At 46.5% G+C, this 23,734-nt stretch overlaps 3 protein-coding genes across 6 annotated transcripts; 2 read left to right on the top strand and 1 right to left on the bottom strand.

Annotated features, from left to right (window-relative positions):
* The first annotated feature begins 12 nt into the window (after nucleotides 1-12).
* Nucleotides 13-1,238, top strand: LOC108155585 (pyrroline-5-carboxylate reductase 3). Its single transcript, XM_017286494.2, has 3 exons — nucleotides 13-187; nucleotides 251-916; nucleotides 1,027-1,238. Exons 1-3 carry the CDS (start codon nucleotides 109-111, stop codon nucleotides 1,098-1,100), a joined length of 819 nt encoding a protein of 272 aa, XP_017141983.1. The 5' UTR covers nucleotides 13-108; the 3' UTR covers nucleotides 1,101-1,238.
* On the bottom strand, nucleotides 1,117-4,162 carry LOC108155583 (nucleolar protein 14 homolog). Its single transcript, XM_017286489.2, has 3 exons — nucleotides 3,449-4,162; nucleotides 1,425-3,381; nucleotides 1,117-1,359 (listed from the first exon to the last, which is right to left on the bottom strand). Exons 1-3 carry the CDS (start codon nucleotides 3,948-3,950, stop codon nucleotides 1,257-1,259), a joined length of 2,562 nt encoding a protein of 853 aa, XP_017141978.1. The 5' UTR covers nucleotides 3,951-4,162; the 3' UTR covers nucleotides 1,117-1,256.
* Nucleotides 4,163-4,256: 94 nt separating this feature from the next.
* On the top strand, nucleotides 4,257-23,336 carry LOC108155584 (serine/threonine-protein phosphatase 2A 56 kDa regulatory subunit epsilon isoform). Of its 4 annotated transcripts, XM_017286492.2 has the most exons (10): nucleotides 4,257-4,483; nucleotides 6,395-6,505; nucleotides 19,933-20,245; nucleotides 20,313-21,182; nucleotides 21,270-21,469; nucleotides 21,549-21,743; nucleotides 21,803-21,993; nucleotides 22,059-22,392; nucleotides 22,449-22,678; nucleotides 22,743-23,061. In XM_017286492.2, exons 4-10 carry the CDS (start codon nucleotides 21,041-21,043, stop codon nucleotides 23,059-23,061), a joined length of 1,611 nt encoding a protein of 536 aa, XP_017141981.1. In that variant the 5' UTR covers nucleotides 4,257-4,483; nucleotides 6,395-6,505; nucleotides 19,933-20,245; nucleotides 20,313-21,040. The 4 variants fall into 4 exon arrangements, with proteins under 4 accessions (XP_017141981.1, XP_033246120.1, XP_017141980.1 ...); XM_033390229.1 differs by lacking the exon at nucleotides 6,395-6,505; XM_017286491.2 differs by lacking the exon at nucleotides 6,395-6,505 and having other exon boundaries at nucleotides 4,257-4,860.
* The last annotated feature ends 398 nt before the right edge of the window (nucleotides 23,337-23,734 follow it).

Raw genomic sequence — 23,734 nt, 5'->3', positions numbered from 1 at the left:
ATTGCCTTATCAATCTACGCGGCGGCGGCTTGTTTTTGTTAACAATCACAAAACAGTTGCTGCTTCGAAGGCGCAAAGTGCAGTCCGTCCGTGATTTGATATTTGAAAATGGCATCGATCGGAAAAATCGGATTCCTCGGGGGCGGTAACATGGCCAAGGCCTTGGCCAACGGATTCCTCTCAGCCGGTGAGTAAGGTATTTCGCCACTGCCCCGCACTCTTGCAAAATATTGTGCTCCGCTCCACGCAGGTCTGGCCAAGCCGAGCGGAATGATTGCCAGTGTCCATCCCGCGGACAAGGTCTCCCTGCAGGCATTTCAGGCCCTGGGCGTGGAGACCGTCGTGCAGAACGCCCCCGTTGTGGAGCAGGCCGAGGTGGTCTTCGTGTCCGTAAAGCCACAGGTGGTGCCAGCTGTGTTGAAGGAAATCAAGCCGCTCAGCCGCGGCAAGCTGTTCCTATCCGTTGCCATGGGCATCACCCTGCAGACGATCGAGTCCAGCCTGTCGCCGGAGTCGCGTGTGATCCGCGTGATGCCCAACATCCCGGCCGTGGTCCGCTCCGGCTGCTCGGTGTACGTGCGCGGCAGCCAAGCCAGCGATGCCGATGCCCAGATCACGCAGCGCCTCCTCGAATCGGTGGGCACCTGCGAGGCTGTGGACGAGTCACAGCTGGACACGGTCACGGCGCTGAGCGGCAGTGGGCCTGCCTACGTCTTTGTGATGATCGAGGCCCTGGCCGACGGCGCTGTTCACATGGGTATGCCGCGGGACCTGGCCTACCGACTGGCCGCGCAGACGGTATTGGGCGCCGGGCATATGGTGCGGGACAGCGGCATGCATCCCGGGCAGCTGAAGGACAGCGTAACCAGTCCGGGGGGCTCAACAGCAGCGGCCCTGCGGCAGCTGGAGCTATCAGGTAAGTGCGAGTGACGTCGAGAACGTCAGCGCTGATAGCTGGCCCTCGCTTATCGCCGAACCAAAGCTCAACTCACCCTCACCTCTCCTCAATGCCGATGTTGTTTCTAGGTTTCCGAGCAGCGGTTGCGGGCGCCGTGGAGCAGGCGACGCTGCGCTGCAAGCAGATCTCCGGCCAGCAGTAGACGTAGACGCATTAGATTTGTTTATATTATTTATAGGCTACCATAATTCGCATGATTCTGTACAATATCGAAGGTCTGTCTGCGGTAGACAGAGCCGCAGAAGATTTCCTGATAGTAAAAAACACTTTGCTCCAGTCATTGGCTACTGGTCCTCTCCTACTTTTTGCGCTTCTTCGAGCGGGCCAGCTCGTTGAGCTCGCCCTGCTGCATGGAGGCCTCCTGGTAGATGCGCTTGACCTTCTCGTGCCGCTCCTTGTCGCTGTAATTGGGGGAAAAATATATGAACGGATTATAGAAACTGAATCGTAAACTTCAAGGACAAACCTTTGCAGCTGCTGCTTGAGCTTGAGCTCCTGCACGAAGGCCGTGTCGCGACGAATCTCCCGGATGGCGCCCTTCTTTTCCCGCTTGATCTTGTGCAGCAACTTGGCGCGCTCCTCCTTCTCCTTGGACATCTTGGGTCGCCGCTTGTCATCGTAGACGGTCTCGAATCGCGGCTCCAGCATGCGCAGGGCCTTGGGCTTCCTCTCTGCAAGAGCCACGGGCTTCATTTTCTGCTCGGCCAACTGTTTCGCCAGCTGGCTGGCCTCCCTGTGGTGCTGGTGCACATGCTCGGGATATGGCTTGAGGCGCAGGCGGGCGAGCAGGGGAATGAACGGACTGGCCAGATAGCAGGCACCCGTGTGTTGCCCCACCAGCTGCAACGCCTCCTGGATCAGGCACAGCGCCGTGTCCAGGGCGCGCACCTTAAAGTCCAGGGTGATTGTGTGAGTGACCAGATCGGCGGCCTGGAGCTTCTGGTGCTCCAACGCCTTGCTCTCTGCCGTGGCCGGAATGGCCAGCAGCTTGCTGAAGGGTCCGTCCAGGTCGAAGGGGGGCGTTACCACCAGCTCGTCGGCGTCTCGCTTGGGTATCGCGATGTAGAGGATGCCCTCGAGGAAGTTGAACACGGAGGGCAGGAAACGCTTTGACTGGGAGCCGAATTCCAAGGCAATGGCCACCACAAACAGGCCCATGGCAATGTCCTGACGCGTTCGAACCCGCGCCCTGGACAGGATGTGCTCCATGAAGACGTACGTGGGCGTGGCCACGGGATGGCGAAAGTCGGAGGTCGAATACACATTGGAGACCAGCTTGAAGTAGATGAGTGTGTCCAGCGTGGGATATGTCTTGCTGTTCTTCCGGTGGTCCCCGAACTTCTCCTTGATCACGTCCAGCAGGGCGCTGGACATGCGCTCGGGGTTCATCTGGGTGAGCGTGTACAGGTGGGGCATGAGGCGCGAGAGTAGCTGGAAGTGCTCCCGGATGTCCTGCTCGCTGGCATCCTCAAACAGATCCTTGACGTACTGCAGCAGGAAGCAGTAGAGCTTGACCACATTCTCGCGATTGACGCCATCCAGCTTGGGGTCATTGCACTTGATGATCCGCTCCACAATGGTGGCCTGCTGGGCAGCAGCGTGCTTGGAGAGCAGCTCCGTGAAGTCCTCGTAGCTCTTGGGCATTTTAATGGTGAAGGGTATGCTAGAGTCCTCGGTGGTTGCCGGTGCCTTCGGTTTCTCTTTTTTGGGCTTCTTTTTGGTGGGCTCAGCGGAGGCTTCCTCTGTCTCGGATTCGGCCTCAGACTCGTCCAGATCACTGTAGTTCTCCGCCTCAGACTCACTGTCGTCCTCCGACTCCTCCTCTTCGCCATCATCATCACCGTCCGCCTCCTCATCTACGTCTCCGCTGGCCTCCTTTGCCGGCGCCTTGCCATTCAGGTGCGTGCCCAAATTGCCGTCCAGATCATAGGTTAGGGTGTCGTCGCCGTCGTCCTCCCCACCGGCCACAAAATATCCATCATCCAAGTCATCCGCTGATCGATGCTTGGGCTGTGCACTGGCCGCCGGGTCCTCCTCGCCCTCCGCTCGCATGCGACGCAATCGCTCGTTCTCCAGCTTCTCGAGACGCTCCGCCTCCTGCTTGGCCAGCTCGACGGGATTGATCAGCTTGTCTGTGACGCTGCCGCGCGGCTCGAATATCATTTCCTTCAGCAGCTTGTCATAGGCATCCGCCGGGGGCTTTGCCTCCTGCTCATCCTTGGTGGCCTTGGCCACCAGCGGCAGCAGCAGCTTGTAGTTGGCATCTAGTTTTTCCGTGAGGTCGTATACCTCATTCTTTTCCTTGTCGATTTCGTTCTTGCGACGCTTCTGCTCGGCAATCATCTCGTCGATGGCCACCTGACGATCATGCGGGCTGGTCTCATTATCATCGCCACCGAAATGAGCAGCAGATGTAAAGTCGGCTAAAAAGGACACAGGAACACACATTTCAGTTAAAAGAGGCTGTGACAACCTTTTGGTTCTTTTTACCATCCAGAGCCTCGTCGTCCAGCTCTTCGTCGTCGGAACGCTCGTCGCGGTACTGCTCAATCTCCTCCAGCGTCTGTCCCCTGTGCGTCAGCAGCTCGTCGTCGTTGAGATTAAACTTTTGGGCCTTCTGCGACGTACGCACTTGGGACATCTTCTCTGCCAGGTAGCGAGCATTCATCACCGACTCCGTCAGCTGGTCGCCGCTCAGGTGCCTGCCAATCCGGTTATCCTTGAATTTGTTCGTCTTGTGCTTCACCGCGAACTGTTGGCCCAGCGTCTGGGTGCGCTTCTGCAGCGCCTTGGAGCGCGCCACGCCTGGCATGCCCCGGTCATGCTTGCAGATGCGTCCCAAGATCTTGAACTTCTCCTTATTCACATGCACATCGAATGGATTCTGTCGCTTCGCCGATTGGGCTGTGGCACTGTCGAAGGGATTGCTGGACTTGACCGTCTTCTTGGCATACACCGCATCGGCGTTGGCCCGTTTATTCTTCGCACCCATTGCTTAATTTTTACGGGAGTTAAGTCGAGTTCATTTGGAGGAAAACAAAATACTTGCAGCACACGTGCAGGTTTCAACGAACTTAACCCACTTAAGCCCCCTCTATTTAAACAGTGGAACAACTTAATACCGCGGCAAATAATTCTGTTTGTAAATTCTTCTTGTAGATCCATCCCGTTTGCTTTACATCGAAAAAAAGGACCACGATATATATAAAATATGTATATATATATAATATAATATTATCTCTATCTTTTTTCACCGCTTTCCAGCACTCAATCGATGTCTGAACGTGTATATGCCGCTATCAAAGATGGCGTCACTTCTACGGTGTCTGTGTGAACGATTCTAGCTGCCGCTGAAAAAATTAATATTTCTCGCATAAAGTTTAACTACCGGCCGCCTTACCCAATCGAAAAGCGTTAATACATACTTCCGGTGTGATTTACAATTGAAATTGTGCCTGTGCGTGCGCCAGTCGCTGTTAAATCCCAACGCAAAGGATTGTGTGTGTGCATCCAGAGAATTTCGAGGTGTGTGCATTGCAGCGCTTTTTTTGTGTGTCCCCATAGTACCCCCGCATCCTGTTCAGTCGTGTGTACCCGCAAACATTGTGCTAAATTATATAAAAATAAATTGGCGAAAAAGGAAACAAAAAAGAAAAAATTCTGCTAGTGGAATGCCATATAGAGCGACAGCGAGAGAGAGAGAAAAAGAGAGGGAGCGTGAGCGTGAGAGAAATCGATGACGATAGCTTTGTTTAGCTATCGCCCTCGATACACCGCTCTGCAGCGCAGTAAAACGGTGGCGTCAAGGAATCCCTTGCAGTATGACCGTGCTGTAGTTAACCAAATACACCGAACGCTACTGAGTGCGAGAGAAAAGAGACGCCGCGCAACAACAATTCGTGGTGAGTTAACCGCTACTCAACTCACCACGCTCTCACCCAGAAATCTAGCACAGTGGTATCGAAATTTATGCCTTTTAAACCAATCTTCCTCCGGTTTCATCGCTATTTGAAATATGTAAAATGAGTGCTCAGGATGTGGCATGCCACTGCATCCTCTATTCCCGTTGTTCAATCGTGTTAGAATCGTACATGTCCCAACTGAGGCGGTGTGACTCGTCGTCGGTGCGTGTGTGTGTGTGACTCCTCTGTGAGCAACCCCAAAACGTACCCATTAATCTGTACTACAACATTTTTTCGCTACTTTTACTATGTCACAACAAAAACAAAAAGTTTGTACAACAATAGCAATGCAAAAAATATTTTCATGAACTACTCGTTTCGCTGTGTGTGCGGTCGTTCTCTCCCCATAAAGTATATACACACACATATAGAAGAGAGAGCCCAGCGAAAGAGAGTGGGAGAGAGCCTGAGAGTGAACGGCAGAGGAAAAAAATATATCGTCTCAGTTGCCGTATGCGTATGCCGCCTTCGGTCGTCGGTTTTAAAAGATATAGAAATCTTCTATACCTCCACACACTCCACACTCTCTACCCGCCGCCGCATAATAGAGCGCAATCTGTTTAATCGGTCTTAACAGCAGAGAAAAATATCAAGTAAATCACCCAAATCAGAAATACAAAAGAATACCAGTAGCAAATAAATTTGTGGTGAATGCAAATTTTTCAAGTGCGCAGTATAGCGGCGAAATTCCAGACGCAATTTGGAGTATTCCCAAAGTTTTAATAAATAAATAAATATGTAATTACACACTCAAACACTCGAATGGACACACAAGCCCAAAATTCAGAGAGAGTGTGTGGCTACAATTGAGTTGATTTTTGGATTTTATATATGCATACCCATACATGCATATATACATGTATATTTTTTACTTATATTATTTTTAGAATATCGATTTTGTTGGCCGCCTCTAAACGAGTGTCTGTGTGTGTTTTGTGTCTCTCCCCTGCCTTCGTGCGGTTGTGTGTGTGTACGAACTATACATATTTGTGATAAGTGTGTGTAGCATCGTCGGACAGTAAAAATGTGTTAAGAATTATGTTCATATAGACATAAGTTACCTAATCTAGTGCAGAAGAAAGAAGAGAAACTAAGAAAAATCAAGTAAAGCGAAATAAATGAAAGGAGAAAAATGCCTCATCAAAACAGCTGCGCCGCTCTCTCTCTCTCGCTCTCTCTATCTCGCTTTCAAGTCTCACCTCATGTCTCCCCACACTCGAATGTCTTCCTCTTTCTTTTCACACACGCACTCACTAACTCACACACACACACACACCATAGTGCGCTTCTGCTTTGTGCTTTTGTGTGCGTGTGTGTTTTGCCTTAACGCCACATCGTATTTACATGTGTTGACCCCACTTGGACCCCATCTGCCTAACCGCATCTTCTTCCGCTCCCCTCCTTTCCCCATCCCACCACGCGTTGCGCTGTGCAAAAAAAAGGGGAAAAAACTACAGTTTTAATTCAATTACAGTGCTCCCAAAACCAACGATAGTTAAATAACTGCTAACAAGAAGAGAGTACACTGCGCTACGCCATTATCTACCGTGACGTCGTATGCCAATTAGTGGGAAAAGCGAGACAGGTACGACCTACCGGAATTTGATAAATAGCTGTTAATCGAAGGAGAGAGAGAGATAATGTAAATAAATAAAAATACGACCATGGATATCTCCACTCTACTCTCCAGTTCAATAGCTGTTCATAGAAAGAGTACTCTACTGCACTCTGCTCTCCAAGTAAGGGCAGAGCGAGACGTGGACCCGTGGGCCACAACAACGGAAGTTTACATCCATTTTTGGGTCTCCAATCTCTCGATTTGCACGGCCGAACAAAGAACTGGTTCTAATTGATTGAGTGATTGAGTCGCTGAGTAAGGGGCTATATGGGGAGACACCACTGTGTGGTGCGGTGTGGTGTGCTGTGGCGTGGTGTGGTGTGGTGAGGTGAGGTGGCGGTTCCAGAACCTGCTCGACAAATTAACAAGTTCTCCAATTGACACATACAGGGGCACATATTGTCCGTTCGTCGAGCCTACTGTTTGAAATTAACATAAATGTGTCAAAATGGTAAATAATGTCCAGGGGGGCAGCCCCCTCCCCTCACCATCCCACATTGGACAGGTGACAAGGCCCTTGCAACAGACCAATGTTTGACAATATAATTAAACCATTAACCATAATATATCGCTCGCTCGCTCTCTCTCTGTCTACACCCGGATTAATTATAATAATTCATGATACTCCGAAGAGCACATCCCAACCCAAAAATTGAACGTGACTTGTATGCAATTAAGGTGTTTCTTTGGAGCTCCGTCAGAACAATAAATACAACGAAAAGAACGATAACGAACGAGCGAACGGAACGTATGCAAAAGGCAGACAATTTCCAGTTTTTTTTTTAGCTGTGCGATCGATCGATCCCCGGGATCCAAGTGTTTTGTTTGCCTAAGCGGGTTTGTCACTTGCTATTCCGTGCCGCACTACTGCCCCACTGCATGTCTCTGTGGCTGTGTGCGTGTGTGTGTGTGCTTGTGTGTGTGCTTCTCTCTCTCTCTCTCTCGTTCTGTGGCCCAGACTGGGCTTTGACGTAAAAAGTAGATACGTAGACAATTGAAAGCATTGATTCGTATGGGAAAATACAGAGTATTCTTTTGGCTCCCTATAATCCTATTTGCATGAAATTTTTATAAATTTCTTGTACTCTCCCTTTAATATATCTCGAGGGTAACCCACATTCTGGGTGGGGGGGTCTCTACTTCCAAGTAATTTAAATGAATTAACCAAGTCGGTCAACTGAAATAAATGCCATGCCATCAGCATGACTCCCCCGTTTGTGCCACACACACACAAACACACACGCAGAAGACAATTTGCGTTTCCATTGGAGATTTCAGTGAAGCGGAATTTGTGGCCATAAATGCCTTGGGAGGAGCCACGTATGAAAAGTGCTCCACATTCTCCAAAGAGGAGCTCTATTAAGTCCCTCTCCTCCACCTCCATCTCCTCCCGGGGGCGACCTGCTTGCCGTCTGTTCACCTTCTCTCACGGATGTTCATTTGGTTGCAACTTCAACATTTTCTGCCTGGCTGCAGCGGTTAAAGAGCGTGTTTAAAGCCCCCCCTCTCCCCCTCCATGCCCCATATGCCTCTCTCTCTCTTGGTTGCTGTCTGTTTTGACACAACTGACCTCACTTTTTGCCACTCATTCTGTTTGTCTTTGGATTGCAGATGCCACATGGAACAGCAGAAAGACCTTCTCTGGGTCTCTCCACCTGCTTCGTGTTTTCCCCGTCTGTTTACATCGTTATAGAAGGGCGATGGAGGGGGAGCCGGAGCCGGAGCCCCTTGTCTGCTCTAAAAATAAAGCACAAACTCCATTGCAATTGACTTGATTTACACAGTTTTCTCCATGTTTTCGCATTGCCTGGCATTTTCCATTGAATTTTCTGCAAATATCTATCAAAGTTCTTGGCTCAAAATGTGTTATTTAATCTGCAGCAGAAGTTCTTTCAATTTGTTGGAAAATATTCGATTCGGATACCCTCTGGGAATAGAGCTCCTGTTTGTTCAATCGAAATTCTGTTTACTTGTTTGTTAGAGAGATGAAAAACACTCGTAATATTGGTAGAAACTCGGAAACAGTCGATGGAAAAAGCTAAAAACATACACGATTTTTCACATGGAGATAAATTCACAACCGCCTGAGCGCAGAGGGCAAATGTTTCTCTCGTTATAATTAGATGATTGCTCCCGCCACGCCCCCAGATTTCTGGCACGTCTCGCTAACGAGTGGCACAATCAGCTGCTAGTGGGGCAGTGGAACGTTAAAAGGCCTCCAGATTGAGAGACCCCCAACGGCAGCATCCAACAGTTTTCAGTTCCTCAAAAGTGGATCTTTTGGTTTCCTTCCTGTAAGAGTTCTTGTAGAACCCCCCTGAGGAACCATTAAGGAAAACTATTCGTACATTCAGTCCGACTGCCACAAACTGTAGAAATATTTTTACATTTTCTGTCCCAGACACACTCGAATTTTCAGCTTTTCCTTTCGCTTTTCTCCCGCTGCTTTCTACCTTTTGCCGCAATTAATGACGTTTTTCATCGCTCATAATATAATTTTAGACGCGGGGGAACATTTTGAGTGCCAGTAAAAAATCTTTTTGCTGATTTTTTCTTTCCGCTGAAGAATTGTGGGGAGGGAGGGGGTGTGTTCCGTTTTTCTGCGGGGCATCCTGTGGCGAAAACCCGTGCGTCGTCGGTGGCATCGTCGTCGTCTCAAGTGCAGTTCAATGTATTTTTGTAATGTTCTTAATTTATTTTCAGTGTTTATTTATAGCATACAGAATATGGTAAACGGAAATTCCACAGCTGTGCATGAAATCATTTGACCTTGAATGGGTAGGATTCAATAGTATTTCAATGACTATTTAGGGAGTACCCCCTCCCCCCTTCTGTTGGGTTCCTTCTGTTTCCTCGAGTGGCGTCATGGCCGTTAAATCAATAAAAAACAAAAAAACACTCGGTGGAACAGTTCGACAGACAGACAGACAGCTGCAGCAATTAAATAAAATCGCACATTGCACAATTAATAATTAGCACTTGTTTGGCCACCAGCGAGGGCCCGAGAAGTGAAACAAGTGCACCTCCACCCCACAGGTGGGCCAACAGCCACTGGTCTCCCTCTCCCCTCTCCCCCTCCCTCTCCCTCTCTGTTTGTTTGTTTCTTTTTGGTTTTTTCAGGTGGCAAGAACACCTACCATATGGCTATCTTATCTTTCACCTGAGATACATTTTTACTTATTTTCTGCGCTTGATTGTCTTTTTTTGTAGTCCACTGTTTATGCGACATTCATATTTTTGTGCTGATTTTTGATTAGATGGGTGCCACGCCCACACACACACAGAGGCATACAGCCCCCCGACTGGTTATCACAGCTCAAAATCTCTTAATTAAAAAATAGAAGAAAAAATACAGCCAATAGATTGCGAAAAGAGAGAGAGGGAGAGGGAGAGGGAGAGAAGAGAGATGTGGGCAGGGCGCTTTTTAATAAAAAAAATTTTCCATGCTTTGGCATTGAATTTGCATTGTGGCATATATTTTACAAAAAGTAGTACGTAAATCTATAAAATACCTGCTGCCTATATACATGTATGTATATAATACATATATACATACCTACCTCTATGGGTGACGCGATAGGTAAATGAAATCATTGAACTGAAAGGCGGCGTCTGAAGAACAGAAAATAGAAACTCTAGAGAATGATACGACTATTGGGATACCCATTCACCAAAAGAAGTAAACGAGTAAAGAACGCAACAAATAATCTCCCCCTCCCCCTCGCGTTTATTTTATTTCAGACCGCAAAAAGCTTAGGCGCTGTTTACACTACATGGTTTCTGTCCGAATGCAGGGAAACTCCACAGCCGAAAAAGCGGTGTAGTGTAAACAGAGCTTTGGTTCTCTCACAGAAGATCAGGCGATAGCGGTTTGTGCGAGAGAGTAACAGAGAGTGAGAGGGCGACATTGCAGTCGCTTGCCGTGTGTTTGTGCATGTCTGTGCATGGAAACAGGGAGAAGGAGGAAAACGAGAAAAGGAAGAAACTAAGCTGCTGCTGGGCGGGCGAGCCAGTCTTGAGGGCAAATAGTGTTTATACGAGGATCCGATTGTGGGGAGAATAGGGTGGATATATTATTTAATATTCCTCCCACTTTGCGTTCCCCTTAATATTATGTTTCCTTTCCTTTTCTTGTCTTTCCTTTTTTTTTTAATTAGTGAAAATGTTGTGTCTACCCGACAACGCACCGTGTCTCAGCGTTTAATTATTTAATTAAATTGAGGAAATTGTTGTGACTGCTGTTGTCTTGTCTCATCTCTCGTTCTCCTATCCGCTCCACCCTCTGCTCTGCGCTCTCTGCACCGCGCTCTGCTCCGCCTCTCTACACCGCTCTCTGCTCTGCCACTCTGCTCCGCTGCTCTGCTTCGCGCTCTGCTCTGCTCTGCGATTTGGTTCGTCTGCTTTTCGTGTGTTTTACGGTTTCGTCATATGTTTTGTGGCTTTGGCTTTTGGGGGCCCTATTCCAAGAGGAAAAAAGGAATGAAATATTGTTACACCCCCTCCAATGCCAGCAGCAGCACATAACAGTCGTCGGCTGATGCAATTAGCTTTGTGCCTGTGCCTGTGTCTGTCGCTGTGCCTTTGGCTGTTGTCAACTAATTTTGTGGCTTTCTACTTTCCATTTCCATTGGCACTTGGCGTGGCTCTGCCTGTGCTGCCAACACCAACAATAAGTTACATCCAATGTTATGTAAACCCTAGAAGACAGATGTTATGACAGATGTGTGTGTGTGTGTGTTACTTGACGACTCTCCGAAAAAGCCCATCCACTCGATAAGAACTGTTTAGGCACTTCGAGGCCAGTACCAAGGCAGGGCCAAGGGCCAAGGGCCTCTTTTACATGCAGGATATAACCAAAGCTGTCCTAAACGAACGGCCACATTCGCTTTGAATGGCAAGCCATTCACGTGTCATGATTGCATGTGGAATACGCCGCTTAATGGAACTGTTGCATTAGACGTTTAGTAATTGATGATATTACAATAACTACAACCCATAACGACTCGTAATTATATTAAGTATTCGCCTGCGGTAGGGTATTTTATTGTAATTTTAAAAATTAAATAAAAAACAACAGATCCATTGTCTAACCTTCTCTAAAACAGTACCTAGAAACTGCACCGAATACCATCTTTTTGATGATGAATCAACGATTAAATGTTGTGAATGCTGTACCATAGGGTGGGTGGGGTGTTTGGGTGAACCAATTGATTCCGTTACTCTCTTCCATTACCTCTGCTTCAAGGGTTTTAGTTAGTAGTTCCTTTGAAGATGGGCGATATCCGCCAATTAACGGGAACTCTTCTTCGGGCATTCCATTAGCCAAATCTTCCAGGGAACCGGGACCACTCCTCATCTGCTCTTAGACCCTGCCAGTGCCTCTCACTCGGCTTTTCTTTAATCATTTACGAGGAAAACACACATCGACATTGCTGCTTGACCCCATTGGGTTTTTCCAAGGAAACTTACTCACGGCTTTCCCCCCCTCTCTCTCTCTCTCGCGAAGAGCTTTCCATTTTCACTCTCGCCGAACGCATTTCACTTTGAATAATTAAACATAAATACGTGTACATGGAAAATCGTTCAATTTTCAAGCCGTGTTGCATCGCACTTGGCTCTTTCCTGACGTCAACATCCGCACGTGGATCCGCAATTATAATTGCCCTTCTGCACGGCTGCTGGAAAATGCGTTGCCAGTCAATGGCTGTGGGTGGGTCGACCGCCTCTCTGACGTACTCGCATCGGGCTTGTGGATTTGAATCTGGCTTTGAGTGTGCCACTCCAAAAATAGATGTAGAATGTTCTGCAGTTGTCGGTTCTATTTTTGGTGGCCCATAAATGTCGGCGGGCCCCCGCTATGACACTGCTTGGTCCCCCTGCATGTGTCCTTTGCAGGAGCAGTGTGTTATGACTAAGAATATCCTTTGTATATCCCTGGCAAAAGGCGAGGGGGGGGGCATTATGATTATGAACGAGAAGGATGTGTTTCTGGGGAGACACTTTACACAGATCCTTCGTCAGCTTGGGCACATTTGTGGAATGTACGAATTTCCCCATAAGCGAACGGCCACACATTCGTTTCCTCTGAAACCACAAGAGTTTTCGGATATTTAACGATAAAATCACGAAGAAACATTTCCGATTCCTATGGCCCTAATGATCCCATAAGGTCATGATCCAATGGTTTGATGTTGGATCAAAAGAAGGGATACACATATTCCATATATAGAAATAAATATTCTTCTGTAGGGGGTATCAAATGCCTCGAATCTTGTTATTTCTATTTTCATTTGTCGCATTGCGTGCGTTGATTACATTTCCACATTTTTCAGTGACAGAGGGCTAAAAGGTGTGGTCTGGTCTGGTCTCCCTTTGGCTCTGTCCAGGTGTGGCACGTGGCAGCAACGTGTGGCAGCGTTCAGCGTCAAGTGGTGCCTATCAATAAATTGAATCCTCTGCTTGTCAATTGTGAATTACTAAAAAGCATTAAGCCCTCGAAGGTGGGGAAAAGTCCTTGAATTGCTTTTCTTTTGTTTCCATCTCCCCCTCTCCCGTTTGCTCACCTTTTATTCCATTTCCCCCCCGTCCTGCGGATGCCATTCCGCTTTCTTTCTACTTTCTTTCATTTGTTGGCTTCATTTCATTCTGGATGCCATTCGTATGCGTTGAATGCAAATTTCCCATAAGCGAATGGATACACTCTCCATCTCTCTCTCTCTCTCTATCGTTTCTTGGATTGGCAGGACACCAATCGATAGTTTGGCCTGCCATTTAACTGTGAAAACTTCAACAATTTCCAACGAGCTGCCAACTTTTTTTGCCGACAGTTGCCTCCCCCTCCCCCTCCCCTCCCCTCCATCCTTTCCTTTGGGCTGTTGTTTTCGACTTGTGCGACTCCCTGAGTGCTGTAAATATTTAAAATTCATTTTACTTGCAATATTTACCCCCAGGAGGAGTGACCCAATTCCCATTGAAATCTAGATCTTATAATTTTGTTAGAAAGGGGGCTTTTCGGTGTCTGGTGGGGCCTGCAAAAAATAAAAACCAAATAAAAAATGCAGGCACGCCAACGGAACGACGAGTGGGGCATGAAATGTAACCGAAAAGGGGTTGGGAGGGGAGGGGAGGAGAAGCAGCAGCCGCCATCTTCCAGTTTTGACCACCCACCCGATCCACCGTCCTACTCTCCGCCACTCTGCCCCTCTGCCATCCACCCACATGACATTTACAATGTGTTTTCCCTCGATGTGTGTGTGTGTGTGTGTGTGTGTGTGTGTGTGTGTGTGTGTGTGTGTGTGTGTGTGTGTGTGTGGCGTGGCGCCTCCTGCCTTGAGGGCACACGCAGCAGCAGCAGCGGCAGAGTCGTCGCCGCGAGAGGCACTTTCGTGTGGCGAAAAACTTTCGCTTCTGTTGCAGCTCCATCCTCCCCCAACCACTGCTGCCTCTTTCTTGTGGATGCAACAAAATCGTATAAAACTTATTGTTCCATTTCCTTTAGCTTTATGTAAATTAAACAAGGCGCATTTTTCGCAGCAAAGACTCAAAGCTGCTGCTGTGGCACGTTGCGTTTTTCACCGATGATTTTTGGGGAAATAAAGAAATTTTTCACCAAGAAAATATTCAATAAAATGCAATAAAAATCAACTTTAATAATGCCAGAATGGGAATATATTTAAAAGAAATATTTCACAATAAGTGTTTCACCGATGCTTTTTGGAGAATGCAATAATAGCGAATGCAATTTTTCACCAACGAAATATTCAATAATATGGAACATAAATCAACTTTAATGGAAATATATTTCAAAGAATTATTTCCATATAAAGAAATATTTCACAATTATTTTTCCACCGATGCTTTTGTAATTTTTCATCAATTCAAATATTTCATCGTTGAAAGAATAACATTTTTTTTTGTATGGAAACAGTATGTTTGGTATTCAAATATTTCATTGAAGGAAATCACTATACCACATCATTTCCAGAGCACAAAAACCTACTAAGACCGTGTGAATATCAAACGTTTAGGTGCCTCGTACCTGCTGAGAATCCGACGATAACTATCGGTAGTCGATGGCAGTCCGCGGAATGAAATAAACTCGATTATATTTCAGTCTTTATGGCATATTAAATTACAGAAAAGATTAATAGTTCTCTTCACTTTATGCCCCTACAATCATGGGATGACAATGGCACCACAGAGTCGCATTGTAATATCCATCGATAGCTATCGAATGATTTACCAACGCGAAAAAACCCCGCATAGCAAAAGGGCCTTCAACAAAGGATACCAGTGGGTATGTGCGATGTCCTACGTGCCATGAGATACATGCCACATTTCCCCCCCTCTCTCCACCACCTCTCCCTCTCTCTCTCTATGCATATGCAATGTCGCTGGCTGGATGCTGATTTGATTGATTTAATGATATCAATACAGCCACAGAGCCACCACACATAGAGGGAGAGGGGGGTGCAAAGGGATGGAGGGAGGAACACGACCCAAGGGAGGTCAAGGTTTTGAATTTCCAGTGCGCATTGGATGAAAATTCTATTAGGACCGTACGGTGCCGCCCACAATTCCATCGATCGAATGAGGGAATGCTTTCCTCGATAATTGTTGCCTCTGCGTGGAAATGGAAATCAATTTCATGCATGCGAGATTATGATGGGATGATGGAGATTGTACGAGATGCTCTCTCTATCTCTGCCTCTCTCTCACGAGACACGCAACGGAAGGCAGCCTGTAATTTTATCGGAAGAGAGAGGAGTCCCTCCTGTGAAAACTGTTTAAGCATTTTCCACCCATTCTAGTCACGCATTGCTGCTGCAACTGACGAGAAATGAAATTCTCAACCGTCCATGAACTCTTTTTTCCCCCCGCCTTCCCCCCTCGTCGTGTGAGGATTTTCTGTTTGGGGTGTGAGATTCCTCCCATGGACAACGGCGCGATGTTTACTGCGTAGTTTTTCCAGCATTTTCCTCGCATGCAGTTCCTGAGACACGTTTCAAGTACGCAGCGAAAGCGAAAATGAAAACAGTGCGCAATTTTTACCCCCACACGAGCCACCCCTCCCTCCCCAAGGCGGAACGAGGGGCTAGATGGAGGAACCTTTGTGCTTATCATCTCTCAAGCGGACATTATCATTGCTTTGCCTTTTCCCGTGCAAAAAGCTTAGACTTTTCACCTAATAACCGTCGCAAATATGATGAAAATGTCGACAGAAATTTCACTGAAGCGGCACAAAAAATGTAATATTTGTTAGATGATTAAACCGCATTGGAAAAATACAAGAAAAATGGAATTTAAATATGTTTTTAGACGATAAAAAGCAATGAATATTTATTTAACAAAAGCAAGTGAGGAGGTTTCATTTTCGCAGGCTTTTCTTTGTGTCAAATAAACACTCAAAATTGTAAAATACCCACGGAAAATATTCAGCGAAATACGAGTAGAGCAGCGATGTTGTTTTTGGATTCGTGGGAACGAGCCTCGCTTCCAGACTTGAGTCTCACGAAGGAATACGCCCAGTCATGCACACGCCTGAATGTTGTTTTGTGCTTTCACGAGGTCTGGGCATTCTCCGAAATTTCGGCTGGCTTGAATCGGTTTTCGAGGAACAAATCTGGGATTAATGGAAGCGATGGCGAAGCCTCCAAATCGTAGAGGGAATGTATTTTGCTTATTTTCGAATCTTTGTTGCCACGATTATTGATACAGAAATACGTATCAACTTTCCATACAACCTACGTAGGTATATTTACATTTGTTTGAGTGGAAATAGCAAATAGTTGATTCTCAATTGACACCAAACAGCAACTGTCGAAGCAAATATCTATTCAGCTATCAATTGAAACATATTCATTAAATATTTGCACTTGACGCCAGTCCCGAGAACACTTAAGGAATAATCAATAAAGAAAGACGTACATTAAAAGGGGTTCCCTATAAAGATTGTGGCACTTGAATGAGGAAAGATCATTAACAGATGAAATGCTAAACATTTTGATACTCATTCGAAGATATTTCTTTATGGTAAAAAGGTTGAGATGTTCCTCAAAATGCATCAAAAATTGTGCCTAAATATGGAAAAAACTTTCGATTGCTTGAGTTCTTTGGACCAATAAAAACCAATAAATCAATAAAAAAAAACGACCAATAAAAATGGTCTTCAACGGGCAGATTGGGTTACGTGTAGGTCAGGGTTTTGGCCCGACATTAAACCAAAACAAAGCGACAATTGACGACAATCGTTGGTAGCATTTCCAAGCCTCGAAACAGTTTTATGGCTTATTGATTGTCTTAAAAAAAAGGAAGAAAAAAGACACGCAATGGACATGCGTCAGGAATACATCGTAGCCATCGCGCCCTGTGGCATGTGGCATGTGGCATGAAGTGTGGAAATGGAATAGAATTTCCACCCCGGCGTGAGTGGGCGACCGACCGACCGAGGGTCGAGGGTCGAGGCGAGTGGCTTAGTCATTAGATGGCCTGGCCGAAACGATGAGTGGTGGCCCACTCTAAGCGGCGAAAAATCGTACAAATGCCAACACGAAAACAACAGCGAAACAAAGCAAAACAAAACAAAACAAAAGCGAAGAGGAAAATAGAGAAAGAGAGTGAAAAAGTGGCGAAAACTTGTCTCATTATATATTGCAAGAGGCGCCGCCCTGTGCCGAGAGCACCCTGTGGCACAGGGTATTATGGTTTTTGGAAGGTGTTTGATTTTCGATCAGCAAAAGCCAAAGCCAAAGTGTGGCATTGGTCTGTAATATCACAGATCCATTACCCAACGTTCACATGTGAATGCCAATAATTCGTAAAAACAGCTGATTGCGTGTTACAGGTGTTTTTTCCCCCATATTGATGCCTTTTTTGTGGTTTCCTTGCAAAATATCCCGAATCTCTCTCTGTTTGTGTGATTCGAAACGAATGTATCCGTTCGCTTATGGAACATTTTGTGCCTCAAGGGTATCCAGCGATTCGGCCATTTCCTCTTGGGTTTTTGTTTCTTCTATGATGAACTTTTTTGGCCCTCACTACAATGTTTTATTGTTGTTTTTGCTGTTGAGTAAATAATGTCATAAGGTCACACACACACACAGAGACACCCCCTCCCATTAAAGGGGGTGGGCCCCCACTCCCAGGCCTAATGGTCAGCCATTCATCGCGCTGCCAATGTCCATGCCGATGCCAATGCTGTTGTTGGTCATTTGTCTCGGGGCTGGGCACACCCTCCTCCCCCTCCCACCTATCATTTTATATAAAATATCATGAAATAAATGAATGGAATGGAATGGACGCTATCTCTCCCGATCTATCCGATATATTTAATGCCACGATGGGGTTCTCTGTTTGTTGTTTTGTTTTGGAGAGGGGCTCGACCTCCCACGGCGAAGGTTATTCAGATAAATTAAACCAAAGACACTGCGAAAAGCAACGGCCACACAACTTTTCTGTGTAAACAAGCTGATGAGGTGTACGATGTACATATATGTACATATATATATGTATATGTTTACATAATGTATATGTATTCTGTGGAAAATTCAATTCAATCGCATGGCGAAAATTGTGAATCGCAAAGGCGGGGGGAGGCCCAGGGCTCGACTTTCAGATACCCAATATTTTATTGTACCTATTTTGGATACATTTTGGATTTTTTACATCTGTATCTTAACAAAATATTAGATATTTTTGTTTACAAATATGAAAAAAATGTAAAGAAATGTTTTTAAAGTTAAAAAAAAAAATTTTCAAAACTTAAAAAAAAAACAAAAAGAATTTCAAAATTTAAAATAAAATGTCAAAATTTAAAATAAAATTTTAACAGTTTAAAAAAAAGCAGTAAAAAAATTTTATTTTAAAAAATAAATATCAAAAAATCTTCAAAAATTAAAAAAAAAAAATGTAATATTTTGGAATGATTTTTGGAAAATATGTAGAGCAGATAATAGTTTTCTTTTAATGATAGCTCCACTAAAAAGGAGCCATTTATCTTTTAAATGGTGGAAACCACACATATTTTTGACATTTTTAAGTCCTAAAAATTGTCTGATTGTGATGATTTTTGGCAGATGGGGGGATAATATCGTTATATGAAACGCCACGAGAAAGAAAGAAGGTTTCTTTGAAATGAAAGAAATTACAGATATTTCAGTCTTTGCTTTAGAAACGAATACGAAAGAAAGCTCGCAAGAGGCCATTATATTTTGCAGCTGGAGAAGGTATTTATGGGGTAGGTTCTGGTCTTTAGGGGAATCGAACAAACCCTCGCATCGCGTGGATATACCCAGCACTCTCCCCTTAACGCTGTATGGAAAAAAGGCAGCTGGGCAAACTTTTTCTGTGTGTGCCACTCTCTCTCTTCCCCCCCTCTCTCCAGCCAGTTCCGGTTGGCCAACACACACAAACACACGATGTAGCGACGCGCCCACGCAGCAGCGGCAGGCAGGCAGGCGGGCGGACTGGCAGGGAGGCGGACAGGCAGGGAGGCAGCTGTTGGCCAAGTTTGATCGCATTTACCTGTTTGTCACTCATACGCCTTGTGGTTCCTGTCTCTGTGTGTGTGAGTGTGTGTGGGCCATGTTTAACATGTTTTTCACTTGGGAATCGACTGCAGGCCATGGACTGCTCGCATGGCATCCGAGGTGTTTGACTTGCAGTTTTGTGTGCCTCCCGCGTGTCCCTCCCCTCCACTGCACTGGAAAATTGAAGTTCATGCAAATGAAGCCTGCTCCTGGTGCGTCCTTCATTTCTGGCTTCATTTCCGCTTTACATTTCCTTCGCGATGAGACAGCCGCTGCCGCCCCCACTCAGTGTTTCCGGTCAATGGCTTTACCGGGGGAAAGGCATCCTAAATGAGAATCAAAATGGAATGTGTAAATTTAATTAAACGCCGCGGCGTCTGCTGCCATTTGCCGCAAGGACTGAGCGGCTCCTTCAGCCATTTGCCGCAAGGACAGAGTGGCTACTGCTGCCATTTGCCGCAAGGATTGTGCGGCTCTGAGGCAGACTTTTCCCAGTTCCAAGAGGGGCATGTTAATTGTCAGGACTCGGGCCAGTCACCAGTCAATCATTCAAAACCGTAAGCCTTCGCCTGGCAACCCCAACCCGTCGGGCGGTGCTTCCCTCTTCTTGGGGCCTCTTATCCGCCTATCAGTTATCTCTTATCTGTCAGCACAAAGAAATCAGAAATCACAGTCCCCGAACACACACACACACACACCTGTAATAAAAAAGAGCTACGATTAGATATAACCTTCATATATTTTATATTTTTTTATCAAAGTTCTGCCTTGGTTTTCGGGTTTGTGGTTTTTCCCCGCCCCTCCTCCCAGCTATCTATCCGACAAGCCTTTTAATGTCAATTCCGTTTACTGTATTTCCATTTGCAGTGCATGTGATGCCAAATCAAAAGGAAAACACATAAAATATAACCAAGCAGCAGCAAAAGCCAAGACCGCAAAAGGCCAGTGTCCGCAGAGAGAGAGAGACAGAGGAATATGTGAAGGATTCAAACCATTAATCGATGTGCCATTCAGGAGCAGAAGCAGCAGCAGCAAAACCTAGAAGCTAAGCCGAGACGCGAGAGTATTATCCACAAGAGAAGGCGCAACAGTGCAACAATCCCTCCAGCAACAAAGAACCTGAAAGCAGCAGCAGACAGCAGCAGAAGTGGCAGCAAACAGAACGTAAATCTAGAAACAGGTGAGTGCGATTCTAAAACGTTTTCAAGGGGAAAAACTAATGAATATATTCTCATATTTTCGTGCAGTGTAAATACAACTGTAACGAATTTAAAGCAAGAAAAAAAACACACTTGATGTCCCCCCCAGACGCTCGTTGATAGATGCCAAGATAAGTCGCTACCGTCTCAACACCGCCATCAACATCACACAGCAACAGAAGCAGCAACAACTGCAACAGCAACAGGCGCAGCAGCAACAGCAACAACAGCAGCAGCAGCAACAGCAGGGTATACAGAACAGAGAGAAGCATCCGCCATCCCATCAGCATTTGTTGCCATTGGAGGAGCAGCAAAGGAGCAGCAACAGCAGCAGGACAACAGCAGCAGCAGCAGCCGAGCAGGAGGAGCTCTGCATAGGCGGCACCGCAACCGGCAGCGGCAGCAGCAGCTTAACCAAAGGTCGAGGAAACAACTGCAAGACGCCAAACTCTACTGCAAAAGTCGCCAACATAACACATAAAATTTTCGGTTGGCTACGCAAATCGCGAAACAAACGGCCAGTCGAGATCCTAACAAGCGATTTCGAAGGCGAAGACGGCGACGGCGACGAGGGGGAAGGAGGAGCAGGAGCAGGAGTAGGGGCAGGAGCAGCACCTGGGAGTGCAGGTGGGTCAGGTGCAGCGGGTGGTGCAGCCGATCATCAGCAATTTTCAGTGGCAAACGTTCGATATAAAGCCGGCAAGCTGAATACCACACAGACAGCCACGGAGACCACCACCACCGCCATCGATTCAAACGAACCCAAATCTGAAAAGATGTCATCGGGGGGCACGTTTGTGGATCGAATCGACCCGTTCGCCAAACGTTCACTCAAAAAGAAGGGCAAAAAGAGTCAAGGTTCCTCGCGCTACAGAAATTCACAGGATGTTGAGTTGCAGCAATTGCCGCCGTTAAAAGGTACGCTGATCGCTGATCTCTGATCCCGTAGGAAGTCCTGGTTAATAATAATTCCCTGCCTTTTCTTTTGTTTTGTGTTTCCGATAGCCGATTGCTCCAGCCTCGAACAGGAGGAGCTGTTTATACGAAAGTTGCGTCAGTGTTGCGTATCATTTGACTTTATGGATCCCGTGACGGACCTCAAGGGCAAGGAAATCAAGCGGGCGGCACTCAATGATCTATCCACCTATATAACGCACGGGCGCGGTGTGCTCACGGAACCCGTTTATCCGGAAATAATACGCATGGTACAGCCAATCCGGAGGGGGGGGGGAACTAATCTTTTATAAGGAAATATCATATTAAATCAAACATTTTTGTACACAGATTTCTTGCAACTTATTTCGCACACTGCCGCCCAGCGAGAATCCAGATTTTGACCCAGAGGAGGATGATCCAACATTGGAGGCCTCGTGGCCACACCTACAGCTGGTGTATGAGGTGTTCTTGCGCTTCCTCGAATCGCAGGATTTCCAAGCAACCATTGGCAAGCGTGTGATCGATCAGAAGTTTGTCTTGCAGGTGCGCAGATCTTTTCTATACAAGATCTTTCCTCTATCATGACTTGTTCTATTTGACAGCTCTTGGAACTATTCGACTCTGAGGATCCACGTGAGCGTGACTTTCTCAAGACGGTGTTGCATCGCATCTACGGAAAGTTCTTAGGTTTACGCGCTTTTATACGAAAACAAATCAATAACATATTCTTGCGATTCATCTACGAGACGGAGCATTTCAATGGTGTGGGCGAGCTCTTGGAAATACTCGGCAGGTGCGTTCGAAAATTAGTTTATTCCTTCCCTCCTCCCTTACTAATGGTAACCCTCTGATATGCAGCATCATCAATGGCTTTGCCTTGCCACTGAAGGCCGAGCATAAACAGTTTTTGGTCAAGGTCCTGTTGCCGCTGCACAAAGTCAAATGCCTGTCTCTATATCATGCACAGCTGGCATATTGTATTGTACAATTCCTAGAGAAGGATCCATTCCTTACCGAGCCGGTGGTGCGGGGCCTGCTCAAGTTCTGGCCAAAGACGTGTTCCCAAAAGGAGGTCATGTTCTTGGGCGAAATCGAGGAGATACTTGATGTGATCGATCCGCCGCAGTTTGTCAAGATCCAGGAGCCGCTCTTCCGGCAGATTGCCAAATGTGTCTCGAGTCCACACTTTCAGGTACGCGACAGGACATCCCGAAATTGATCGTAGACTGAACGTATTTTGATTTGCAGGTGGCTGAACGCGCTCTATATCTGTGGAACAATGAGTATGCCATGTCGCTGATTGAGGAGAACAATGCGGTGATTATGCCGATCATGTTCCCGGCCCTATACCGGATCAGCAAGGAGCACTGGAACCAGACCATCGTGGCGCTCGTCTATAACGTATTGAAAACATTCATGGAAATGAATTCAAAGCTGTTCGATGAGCTCACCTCCAGCTACAAGGCAGAGAGGCAAAAGTATGACCAAGTCCCTCTCGTTGGAATATATATATTAATAATATTTGTAATTGTTTTCGCACAGGGAAAAGAAACGTGAACGGGATCGCGAGGAGCTGTGGAAGAAGCTGCACGAACTCGAATCGAATCGTTCCAATGGGCGCACCGCAGGCGGCAGCGCAGCTGCGAATGCATCGAACAGCGCATCATCATCCAACGCGGCGGCGTCCACGTCCTCCCAACTGCAGCCACCATCTATCAGCACAGCCGCCATTAACTCTCATCAGCAGCAGCAGCAGTCGAATAGCAGCAGCAGCGGCAGTCTGTCCAGCGGCGGCGCCGGCGGCGATAATAATCCTGCGACCACAAATGCAAAAATCAAACAGGATAGGGCGGATAACTAAACGGGCAAAGCACAAGCGAACGCAAGGCATGCGCCCGAAAAAACAAAACTAACAATAAAGAAACGAGAGCCGTAGAGCGCAGTCCGTCGGCTAACACGTAAAAGCATCTCTGTCGTTCCACATCCCACACGTAAGAGACAGACAGACAGACAAACAGACAGAGAGAGGGAGGGAGGGAGGAAGGAAGGAAGGAAAGAGAGGCGATAAATAGTTATACTAAAAACAAAAACACATACATATGCTAAACTTTAAACACAAGAAAATATGAAACTAAACACTAAAAAAAAATGTATACTCGATTGACGAAGACACCAACCAAGCGGACATCAGCGGAGGAGGAGGAGGAGAAGGAGGATGCTTGAGCGGCTGTTGAGAGGAAGAAGGATGGAAAGGAGTGGAAAGCGGAAACGGAAGTGAAAGCGATAGCCCTGTCTGTGTGTGTGTTATTTTTAGAAAGCCGAAGCTTCGTCGAGTGCGGCATCAATGGAAATCTATATAAATAATATATCTTACACCTAAACAAACGACACGACACACACACCCACACTCACACCACACATAAACACCCGCGCACACACACACACACAGACACACAAACACACCCCCACAGACACATATAAATATATATATATTATAACAAAACAAAACAACAAAACAAAAGAAAGAAAATATT

This window comes from Drosophila miranda, chromosome 2, assembly GCF_003369915.1.
Source record: "Drosophila miranda strain MSH22 chromosome 2, D.miranda_PacBio2.1, whole genome shotgun sequence".
Taxonomy (NCBI): domain Eukaryota; kingdom Metazoa; phylum Arthropoda; class Insecta; order Diptera; family Drosophilidae; genus Drosophila; species Drosophila miranda.
Note: the sequence above shows the minus strand (reverse complement) of the source record. Positions and strands in the feature narration are given on the sequence as shown.

Coding starts and splice junctions, on each gene's coding strand:
- LOC108155583 (XM_017286489.2), bottom strand. CDS start 3,950: ATGGGTGCGAAGAATAAACGGGCCAACGCCGATGCGGTGTATGCCAAG. Junction 3,382..3,448: donor GGACGACGAGGCTCTGGATG/GTAAAAAGAACC, acceptor TGTCCTTTTTAG/CCGACTTTACATCTGCTGCT. Junction 1,360..1,424: donor CTCAAGCAGCAGCTGCAAAG/GTTTGTCCTTGA, acceptor CCCCAATTACAG/CGACAAGGAGCGGCACGAGA.
- LOC108155584 (XM_017286490.2), top strand. CDS start 21,041: ATGTCATCGGGGGGCACGTTTGTGGATCGAATCGACCCGTTCGCCAAA. Junction 21,994..22,058: donor CTCTTGGAAATACTCGGCAG/GTGCGTTCGAAA, acceptor TCTGATATGCAG/CATCATCAATGGCTTTGCCT. Junction 22,679..22,742: donor TACAAGGCAGAGAGGCAAAA/GTATGACCAAGT, acceptor GTTTTCGCACAG/GGAAAAGAAACGTGAACGGG.
- LOC108155585 (XM_017286494.2), top strand. CDS start 109: ATGGCATCGATCGGAAAAATCGGATTCCTCGGGGGCGGTAACATGGCC. Junction 188..250: donor CAACGGATTCCTCTCAGCCG/GTGAGTAAGGTA, acceptor CGCTCCACGCAG/GTCTGGCCAAGCCGAGCGGA. Junction 917..1,026: donor GCGGCAGCTGGAGCTATCAG/GTAAGTGCGAGT, acceptor TGTTGTTTCTAG/GTTTCCGAGCAGCGGTTGCG.